Genomic DNA, 11,888 nt, shown 5'->3' with positions numbered 1-11,888 from the left:
TCGTAGACTCCATGTAGAAAGAAAGAACTGAAATTCAGGGGAGAGATTTTTCTTCTTGTTTTTAGTTGTGACCCTTTGATTACCAGAAGATTTATGAGAGAGAGAGAGAGAGAGAGAGAGAGGAAGTGAATGATGGATCAACCATTAGCATTGAAATGGGTCAGTCAAGGTGATTGATGGATCAACCATTAGCATGCAAATGGGCCAGTCAAGGTGAATGATGGGTCAGCCATTAGCAGTCAAAGTACTCCATATATATATGTCTATGGAATTAATTAATTATCTGCCACTGTTGTAATTCCGAAGTGCGCATTCAAGTACACAGAAAGCATTTCAACAGCATGGCATAGTTGATTTGACGGTAAAAATTGTTAGGTTAGTAAATCATGAGATTATGGCGTAGAAATTTTATGAGAACTCGATCAAGTCGTAATTGTTAGAGCACAGAACCAGTTCTCGTGCTAACCAGGCAATTGAGGAGGCTATCAAAGGAGGGGAAAAACCAACTCTTCCTGTTAGCCCATTTGGTTCAATGAAATCGTGGTTAGGTAAGCCACACATTATTATCTACCATGATTTTATTGAGTCAAAAGAATTGACCGAAAGACCACATTGAGGACCTAATTTTCTCTCTAAGATAGGGAAGGCTTGTCAGTCCCACACAAACCATGTGATTAGAGGGCTCGATTTTAAGAGGCAACTCATTAATGCATGCATATGTTGACAATATGAACGTTCGATTTGTGAAATCTTTCAATATTTTTGGGAATGAAGTACCATTCATTTGTTCGAGTATCAAAATCCTATTGAATAGGCATCTTAACATTCTTGGTAATAAAATATTTTCACAAAGTATGAACATCTCATTTCCGTTATTCGGCCGATCAAAAATTCAAAAATACCGTTGGACTCTACTCACTGCCACTGACATTTCTACTGGAGCGGATTTGTCGTAGGAGCAGCGTAGGCAAATCTCCTGGGGTAAGGTCAAATCTCAAACTTATCTTAATTTATCTTAAACTATAAACCCCATTAACGAATGGAAATTGTTAGGAGACTCATGGGGAGATTTTTTACAATCTAACCGGAGCGAGTTTTCGAATTGGAGCTCCGGGGTACCAATCCTAAATCGGGGGTAAGTTTGATAATTTAGACTTTTATTAGGCTATTTAGGAGATTCAAAACTTAGGGGAATTTTAGGGAAAGTTACTCTAGGGATTGTGACGAATAATATGATGAAATTTGAATTTCAGGGCTCAGGGATTTCTGAACGTATGGGGCGTAGGCTGGGGTATTAGCGGGCTTTTTCAAGAATCAGGTAAGGGGATTAAGTTAAGTCAGGAATTTTATTTAATTTGAACCGATTAAATTAATATATTTATTTATTTATTTGGGAATTTAAAGGCTATTTTGAAAACGAATAATTTGAAATGAGTTCTACAAACGTAGGATATAGGGTATGATATTTTTGAATAAAATGAATGGTGGAAAGCTTGTTTATTTATATGGATATGTTAAAATGTGAAAAATTGTGTAGCAGATGATTTAATTTGTATGGATTATTGTATATCTGGATTTAGGATTTTGAAATACTAGAATTGTTGTGAAAAATACTGGAAATGCTTGTGAAAATACTGGAATTGTTTATGAAATGCAGGGGTTTGAACTAACAGCCAGTGCCCGGGTATTGTTTGATTGGCCAAGGGCCAAGATTATTATTTGACAACCGGGGGCCAAGTTTTAATTGATAGCTATATAATGGATTGTATTTTTGGCCGGGGGGCTGGGTTTTTGGAATAACAAGAAATATATGTGAAATGATGTTTTAAATGGTATTTTCTATTGTCTAAATTGTATGATATGATTTAGGAACCCTTGAGACCAGTGTAGTGTGAGCACGGTACCGTTGCTAGAGATTTGTTATGTGGCCGTGTGCGCTCACACCTATGTTGAGAGGTGTAGGGTGGTCTTATCCGATTTGCCTACGTGAGGAGAATGCACCCTTGGGTGAGGGCAATTGGACCAGCAGTTGGAGCTGCATGCACCCGCGGAATATGTTAGCGGAGAGTATAGATGACTACTGTCTGGATGGATCTGCCAAGACATTAGTCCAGCCTTCAAGCCACACAACCCGTGTCACGGGGAAGTAAATGGTGTGTTTGTCACAGGGAGTGTCTTATATGCATATCTGTTAATTTATGTGAATACGATTAATTAATAAGATAACTTCGAGGGCTTACTGTGAAAGGTGAGCGCACTGGTAGTAGTAATGGTGCTAAAGGAGAGGGAAGTTACTTGTATGGGCGGGTAATCTTCCCTATCCTCGGCTAATTGTGTATGTGAGTGTAAAATAAGAATGTTTTCATAAATGTGTTGATCTACTTAGTGAACTGGTTATTTTTTGTACACTAAATGCATGTTGGCCACACACTGACATTAACTTAGTCTTTCCCTTACTGAGCTGTGCCTCACCCCTACTTTACAATCTGTCTTTTCAGGAAATCCTAGAGATCGAGTCTAGCAGGTTAGAGGAGCCGAGTTAGGGGTTTAAATTTATGTAGGTAGTGTGTAGATAGAGATTTTATTTTTGTTTAGTTTTATAGGATGTAATTTTGTGAAAATGGATATATTTGTGTATGAAGATAATTAGAACTCTGGTAATGTAATTTGAGGATTTTATATTTTATTTTCGCTACGTATGCGTGTTTTATATTTGATGAATAAGGTATCAAGTACACTGACATCACAAAAGTAGCACTCCGGGCCCATGTGGAGGGTTGGGGTTTTTACAGGTGGTATCAGAACCTAGGTTTGTTAGGTTCTGCAAACTTTGAGGATTGATAATTACCAGAATATAGGTTGAGATAAGATAGGGATAGGATTGGGTAGGTTAAGATGGGTTTTGGTTTGAAAGCTTGAGGCAGAAATCTATTAACGGACTTCTGTGATTTTCTGAATCAGTTGAGGGTTTCAAAAACCATGGTAAATCCATCGATGGTTTCGTTTCTAGGTTGAGGGACTTGAACTCAAGAAATTTAGGTTGGAATGATAGGATGAGTGGGTATGTGTGTGAAGCTAATGTTAGCATGGAGATTTTTACCTCAATGGTTTTGTGATAGAATTGGAGTATGAATTATTAAATTAGAACTCGTAAATTATATCAATTCCATATTGTCAGATAGTGCCATTGTATTATTTGATTCAGGTGCAACCCACTCGTTTGTGTCTTGGGGATTTGTTAAACTATGTGGGCTAAAGGCTTAATTGTTAAAGACCGAGTTAGGAGTGGGCACACTGACAGGGTCAGAGCTAGTATGTAGTAAGGTGATCAGGGATTATCTAGTAGAGATTCAAAGGAGATTGTTGCCTACTAGTTTGATAGTCCTTGATATGTATGGTTTTGACATTATTCTGGACATGGACTAGCTAGCATCTAACTACATGAGCATTGACTATTGTAGGAGTTTGTATTTGTTGGGTCGTGTGTGCATTCGGCACCATGGATCCTTTCGGTTATCCAGGCAAAGAGGTTACTTTTGGGGGGATGCCAGGGTTACCTTGCAATTGTAAAGGAAGAGCATGCCAAATTATTTTCATTTTTGCATTTGTGTTTGTTCTTACTAAGGCTTATTGTGAAAAGATAATCTTACTTAGAACCACTAATGAGTTGTTATCATCAAAACAAGACAATTAAGCTTACGTAACCTCTAAGGCTAACAAAACCTAAGGGTGAATTTGAGAAATTAAAAAAGACGGGGCAATGTTCTACCAAGTGGGAAAAGAAAGAGAAGTCAAAACTCCTCAAACAAAAAGGGGTAGGTAGGGGTTGCTGAGAAGCAGCAAAACCAATAATAAAAAAAAAAACCATAGGAGAAGAATTCAAAGAAGGGAAGACTCCGCTGATAAAGAAAGTGGTTGGAGAAGAAAAGACAAAGCGGTAAGTACCTTTAATTTTTCATGTATGCATGTGGTTCTAGTCATTTTAATTAAAGTTGGGTTATATTAAGCAAATGTTACAAAATGCATGGTTGAGAAATTGAGAGAATTGTGTGATAAAATCAATTCGTAGAATTTTAGAATGTTTACAATTTGCAAAATTGAAATTGATTTCTGAAAAATAGGCCAATATTAATTTGAATACTAACCTAATTCTCCATTCAATCTTTAAAGAAATGCTCAATTAAAATTTGAACCCAAAATCAGAGACCTCAACCCAGTATTTTACAATTCCAGAATTTTGAGTCAAAATACCCTAATCAAACCTAAGCTAAAAGACACAAAAATGTGGGTCAACTTGACCCAAAAACCAAGACACTCGATTTGAGAATCCGAATCCATGAAAACCTAGACTTGACCCAAGGACTCAGGTTAATTTGACCCTGATCGAAGTCATCAACTCACCCTTCAACCTATAGCCTAGAGTCATTTGTCCTAACTTAACCCAGTTAACCAATCCAATATCCCCTAGCCTAATAGCCCAAATCCAAATTGCGCCCAACACCCACCCAACCCTGATCCTAAACTAACTCGGTCCATTTAAACCAAACCCATTACCCAGCTAAACCCAGATCTCCTCAAACCCAATTGTGTTTGACTCTAACTCAACCTAAGTTTAGATTCAAGTGACTCATATAATAAATTACACTAAGTCTGTCAACCCAAACCAACAAGGCTCAATTTAAGTCAAATCCGAGACATATGATCCATTTACATAGCCCCATCCCTGGGCTGTCCCTTCTTTTTAAATTTTTATTAATTTATTTTTAATTCATTTTTAATTCAAAAAAAAAATTGAGAAAAATTGTAAAAAATCAGAAAACTCGGGGAAACTGAGAAACAATTAGAAAAAATAATAAAAATTATTTGAGTCATTTTTTACTCGAGGTGCCAAAAAAGTGAAAAAATAAAATGCCAAAAATAAAAAAAATGGAGAAAATTCTTTAAAAATCTCAAAAAAATTGCAAAAACAAATTTTAGAAAATTAAAGAACAAATTTTTGAAAATTTTTTGGAAATCTGGGAATATTTTGAAGATTTTTTTACTTGAATTTGATGCATTAACATAATCATTTTGCATATTTAATATTTGTGTATATTCAAAGGGTAAAGAGGTGATTCAGACCTCACCTATATTAGTTTTAAGGGGCAATTTATCTAATAAGATTCCATCTTTTGAAGGTCTTATTAAACATTTGTAAATCGTACTTGATTTTGCATTCTCTTTTGGGATTTCAATATTCATTGGAGTGTTTAGGAGTCAATTTATGGCCACTTGATTCAGTTTGAGATAATTTATAGTTGATTAAGTATCGTTCGTGAAACGGGTGCATAAGGGGTGTTAATCCTTTCCCCTCACATAATTATATTCTGGATCCCAGTTTTTGTAAAAGTAGATTGAAACTGCTAGTTCTTTGGACTTAAAATTAGTCTACAAACCAATCAACAAGTAGTAATTAGGTGATCTAAATACACTTAGGAAAATAATAGGTTGGTACCGACTCTATGAAACGAAAGTTATTATTATCACCTCCAGCAATTTTGGACACTTCTAAATGTTGTGATACCATTCAAACTTAAAATAATAAAAAATTTATATCCATTGTCATTTTGGGTTAAAGCTTCTGCATTTTACATGTTGCAACATATATATAACTGTTATGTGTCATTTTTACATTTGACAGTATTTAATTCTTTGGAGCAAATGTCTAATCTTTCACTATTTAGTTAAAAAAAGTTATTTTATTCATCTCAATTTAATTTGATTTTTATATTCACTTGATTTAATTTTGAAATCCATTAATTTGTACGGTAGTTGGCTAGAGAAAATGCTAAGTCAAATATCCTGCCAAACAAATTTTTTTATTGCACCAAAATAAAAGCTAGTCACACAAAAACAAATAAACAATTAAGCATACACATAAAATAAATCAATAAATAAACTGTTCAAGAGTATGAAAAGTAATCCTCCCGGAGGACAACTAAGGCAAGTAATCATAATAAAAAGAAAAGAGAAAAGCAAACGACAAAATCAAAACCCTCTCCATGAGAGTCGCCCACCACCGGCGGCAACATATAAAATTCACAAAAAGAAAAGGGCTGGTCACCAGAGAACCTCCTGGAGTCTAGATGATGATATTTCCACCTGCTTTCCTTTGTTCATACTTGCTGGTTCATTATTCCATATGTTATCAAAGAACTATCCTCCAAGTAATTTGTCAGGTCAATTCCAACTACCTCCTTTTCTTATTTAATTCCTCCATCACGTCACATGTGCTATATATATAACCATCAGCAGCTGGCTATGTCTCTCCCATATACGACATTTCTGCATCACAACAGCGTTCTTCTGAGTATAAAGCAAAAGAGCAGAGAAGAAGAAACAAGCAGATAAAAGAAATGGAGAAGGAAGCCCAGATCTCGTTCTGCAGTTTTTGCATCATCATTCTTGTTCTTTGGTGTTCATCCCCAGCTGCCATAGCTCAAGAAGTCGGTGAGTAATATTTTGTCAGCAAGTTTTAGCTCATGAAGCTGCATGGAAGCTCTTGGATACATTTGTTTGATTTGATTGTTAATTTCATCGTTGTTGTCCTTTTGGGTTGCAGAGGATGAGCACGAGTTCAGTTATGATCCGGAGAGTGAGACTGGGCCGCATAGGTGGGCGGAGATCCATGCCAATTGGAGCATGTGTGGGAAGGGAGAGATGCAATCTCCAATTGATATGTTGAACGACAGGGTTGATGTGGTCTCCCATCTAGGAAGACTCGAGAGGAGTTACAAGTTCTCAAATGCTACTCTCATGAATAGAGGCCATGACATGATGGTAAGGAATTTTTACAATGCTTTCAAATATTGCTGATCATGAATTTTAAATGAATGAGGTACAGATCTGAGCAGCACATGAAAATTGCAACAGAGATCTATGACTTTTGATCTCTTTCAAAATCACTTTTTACTTGGAAAAACCAAAAGCATCTAGCTAGGTGTAGTAGCTATGGGTAGGAATAGACTTATTTCAATTTATTTTATATAAGTATAGACAAATATTTCCACTTCCATCAATCAAGGACTTCTAGCTTTTTTAAAAAAAAAGTTTGGTTGAACTAATCAAAGAAAAGCCATCACAACAACTCATTGCCATATAATATCAACTTAAAAAAAGAACAGTGATGATATATTATGTGCAATCTTGATATTCATCTATATCGGTATGTGGCCCTACTGTCAGTGAAATATACAATTCAAGTTCAAATCAAAATGAACTTAGTGCACTTTTATACGTGTCTGTGTTTATATATATATATATATATATACTCAGGAGGGAGTGGTTAAATTTTAAAAAATAATAATAATATATTGTTATAATTGAGTTTAAAAAATATAATTATAATTAAAATATGATCATTCAAAATCTTTATAAACAGTTATATTTTTCTTTGAAATTGTAAAACTCAAAAATAATCATGATATAACTGTTAAAAGAATTTGACAATCAATTAGATTTCTACTTTGCTTATTCAATTTTGAAAATCATATATTGATCCATTTTCTCAGGTTAATAACATTTACATTATATGAAAGATTATATGGTATAGATAATAAAGATATGATCACTTTTATTTTATTCTATTTTATACCAAATATATATATTAATATATATATTAAAAAATAAATAACATGCACATAAATTTTTATGTTATAATTTAAAAATTAATAATTGAATTTATTTCTAATTATCATATTTAAATCTTTTTTGTATAAAGAAAAATAGAAATTATAGTTGGAACTTATTAGAATAATTTAAAAAATCGAGTTAAAAATAAATATACAAAGTAAATTTTCTTGTCTAATAGTATAAAAATCAAATAAAAATATTAAAAGTTAAGGGTTACTAATACCAATATATAGAACAGGTACAGGGATATAATAATTTGATAATTGTTAAGAAAATTCTTAGAGAATAAAAAGTGACAAAAAATATTCTTCATAAAAGTATGTTAATTTTATTTCGAAGACTTTACTGAAAAGGAAATTTTTAGACATTAATTACATCATTATTAAGTTGACCCTAAGTGTCTAGAGTTTTTAAGAAGTATCAAATATTTTGTGTTGCTTTAGGTTAAAATATTTTTGTATGGTATAGAAATTTACTTTTTTTTTTTTTTTTTATATATGTACTCCAGCCATCAACCAGCCTTTCAAAGAATGTTTATTCTTACCGTTAAAAATAAAAATATTCTTAAAAACAAAAGTATATAATAAAGAATTTTTATATATGGCATAGATATAGATATATGCAACCCTCTACTAATTGAAATCTCTCTGTTTTCCTTTGTTGGATGCAGTTGAAATGGGAAGGTGATGCAGGACATATGAAGATAAATGGAACAGAGTATGATCTAAAACAATGTCACTGGCACTCACCTTCGGAACACACCATCAATGGCGAAAGGTGATGCATGCTTAATTATATATTTGCCTTTTATTGTCAACAATTTCCTGAATATAAATAAATTAAAATTTGCTTTCTTTTTAATCTCCTTTCCAAATTGAATTACGTACAGATTTGATCTAGAGCTGCACATGGTTCATCAGAACCCTAGCGGGCAGATTGCAGTAGTTGGAATCTTGTACACAATTGGGAGACCCGACCATTTCCTGTTGGAGGTATTGTTCACCCTATATATATGTTTGATGCTGAAATCGGATGAAATGGAATCGAATTTGTCACTTGGTTTTTTCATTCTCTATGTTTTTGTTTTCATTCCATTCTATAAGCTAAGCATTACTATAATCATTTACTTGAAATAATACATAAAAGAGAAAGGTTTAGCATAGTGAGAGAGGAGCCCTTCATATGTGAAATCTCTCCAAATAATAAAGATCTATAGCTAATAGTGGAACGATACGGAGTTCTAAGGTAGATGGTAAGAGCCATTTTTTGTTGAGATTTCGCAGAAACTTTGCATAGGCAAATCGTTGAACCACAAGAATCAATATTATATATATATTCTTTCCAACTTCTTCTGGTTTTCCTTCCATCTGCTGCATGGAAATAATGATTCAAAAATATATGAATCTCTCTCTCTCGCACAGTTGACAAAGGATTTGGAAGCAGTTTCGGGTACACATGAAAAAGAGACGGCAGTAGGCATGGTTCACCCGAAGCACATAAAGATAGGAAGCAGAAAATACTACAGATACATTGGCTCTCTCACAACCCCTCCTTGCCTTGAAGGCGTTGTTTGGACCATTGTTAAAAAGGTTTGTTCAACAATCTATATTCAGTTTATCTAGTTATGTAAATCTACTTTCCAAATTTTAATTAGTCAATTTTAGGCCTTAAGATTGTTTTATTGATCCACCGATCAATTCATCAGGTGAGAACTGTTTCGAGAAATCAAGTGAGACTACTTCGCGTGGCGGTTCATGATGTAAGTTTCCTCCTACTCCTAAGATTTCCTCTACGACATAAGAAGATTTTGAAAATTAAAATTGGAATAAATTATTCCATTGAAATTTTAAACCCTTTTTATATTTATACACAATAGCAAAATACCATAGTTTTATGACATTTAAATATATATTTTACTATACATTCAAGTATATATACCATATAACTTATTATTTTTATTATTGTCGAAGGTTTTCTTTTTAGTATTATTAAATTTTAGTACGACTATATTATTAGTCAAACCACTAGTTATTTTTTTGCATTATCAAATACTATTTTAAACTTTCAATATTTATATCTAAAATGATCTCTAAAAAGACATAGCAAGTTGAGTATTTTTTAACTAAAGGTCTTTTTACATTTTCCAACATCCTATATCGATAGTGTCCCTGTCAAAAACTTTTTTTTTTTTTTTTTTTCAAAATAACGAATAAATTTGTTGAAGACCAAACCCTAATTAACATTCAACCAATATATCAATGATGAAATATCAAAGTGGGATATCTCTCCTTTCTCATAGATGGCAAAACTCAAGTATGATTTGTAGTTTTACAATGATGAGAACATTTTTTTTACGGATGCAGGAAGAATAAATTTTACAACTATTTTGCTTTTACACATTTATATAAGTAGATTATATAACATTAATATTGATTTGCAGGATGCAGATTCTAATGCCAGACCAGTTCAACAACTAAATGACCGCAAACTGCAACTCTTCAGACCACAAGATCCCGAAAGAAATTGAATATATATACATTATATATACTCATGTTTTCATACTCTATCATATCTCTTACATCACATAATCATGTCTTCCACAGTTAGCCTATTTTTTTTTTGGAGGGACGAAGCGAGGGGTTAAGCTAGATAAGTGCATGAATTAGTTTGGAAGATTTCTCTGGACATGTTTTAATATTACATTTATATGTTTCTTTCCTCTTTAATAAAATTCTTCTTTTGGGTTTGACATTTGGAAATATATATATATGGCGACTTAGTTTTCCTGAGCAAATTTGAAACACATATAATAATCCATTAACTGAATCTTAGTACTTGAACAATTGAAAAATGAAAAATGGGTAGCTTTGTGGCTCAATGAAAGTGCACCATCTGGTTGGTATAGCACAGAGAATGGGATTCTCAATTACAATTTTCAACAGATATGGTACATTGATCATATATATGTAGTCAGCTCCCCGTCAGATAGAAATATTTCAACTGTACAAAAATGCACACATCCAAGACCAACAGCCATTGAACTATGATCACATGCACCAATTTGATGGCCAATTTCTCCTTTTCTTTTGTAGTGGAGGTATGGATTAACAACAGAAAATCAAAACCTGCATAGATTGTCCCATTACTTAGACGACACATGTTTTTAGCTATAAGAAATAAGGTTTTGAACTTAAAGAAGATTATAGTTCAGGGAGTCTTAATAAACAGAGCGAAGCAAAGAAGCAGGCCAACAACCTTGAAAATTATGATTAAGGCTGCTTGATTTGATTTGATTTAAAAGAAAAAATTCAAAAATTTAAGTTTTAAAACTACATTTTTAAAATATTGTTGCAGCTCCTCCTTAAGGCAGGAGTCCAATGCAATATCACTACAGACAAGCTTAGAACAACTCTTTCTATCCTACCCAAATCCCAACCCGACTCCTAATTATCTCTTGATAATTTGGGGAGTCCAACTTCTATATCTTTACGAAAGTTTATTTCTTGTGGGTATATTTTTTTTTAAGCTTCTTTGGGGAAAAAGTATTATAGGAAAAGATTAATAGAAAGATTTAGGAGTACTCAATCTTCAAATAAATAGTGAGAAGATAAGAAGCATTAAATAAACATTTAGAATGATAAGTACATGCATTCACTAGTATCAAAGGCTAAACACTATGTAATGAGAATGATCGTGCAATACAAGTCGTAGCGCACGAGTTCAACTAATCGAAGTAAATTGCAAACCCACCATACTTATATGTTCACAAGCATCAAAATAAGCACAAAGTAAACGCGAGAGCCAAATAGTAAATAACAAAGCTACATAATTTGTCTTACTACACCTCCTTAGGCAGCTATGTTTGCGAGAGAAGCAAGTTAGCCACGCATCTAATTATTATTGAGTTTTACAACTGTTAAAATCTCTATATAATTCTTAGTATCACACAGGGAAACGAAATTCGCAAGGATTCATACCACGTTTTCCCTATATGTCATGCAATTCAAAAGAAACAAAAACCTACACTACTATTTTCATTCTCCTCCACTTATGCAATCGACTTTTTGTACACACCACTGCAAGAAAAACCACTTTAGCTCAGAGAACTAAATCACATGGCTACGAACCACAGTGTAAAGGGTTCGAAATGAAAAATTGAATAACAATGATTATGTTTATATTGTCCTTAATACAAAATTAAAGAAAAAAACTAAGCA

The 11,888-nt window shown here is 33.2% G+C and overlaps 1 protein-coding gene across 1 annotated transcript; it reads left to right on the top strand.

Moving 5' to 3' along the window:
• The first annotated feature begins 6,342 nt into the window (after positions 1-6,342).
• On the top strand, positions 6,343-10,198 carry LOC131149043 (alpha carbonic anhydrase 7). The gene is made up of 7 exons (XM_058099087.1): positions 6,343-6,489; positions 6,602-6,819; positions 8,342-8,448; positions 8,561-8,663; positions 9,093-9,260; positions 9,377-9,430; positions 10,112-10,198. Exons 1-7 carry the CDS (start codon positions 6,396-6,398, stop codon positions 10,196-10,198), a joined length of 831 nt encoding a protein of 276 aa, XP_057955070.1. The 5' UTR covers positions 6,343-6,395.
• Positions 10,199-11,888: the final 1,690 nt, after the last annotated feature.

Source organism: Malania oleifera, chromosome 2 (assembly GCF_029873635.1).
Source record: "Malania oleifera isolate guangnan ecotype guangnan chromosome 2, ASM2987363v1, whole genome shotgun sequence".
In the NCBI taxonomy this organism is placed as follows: domain Eukaryota; kingdom Viridiplantae; phylum Streptophyta; class Magnoliopsida; order Santalales; family Ximeniaceae; genus Malania; species Malania oleifera.
Note: the sequence above shows the minus strand (reverse complement) of the source record. Positions and strands in the feature narration are given on the sequence as shown.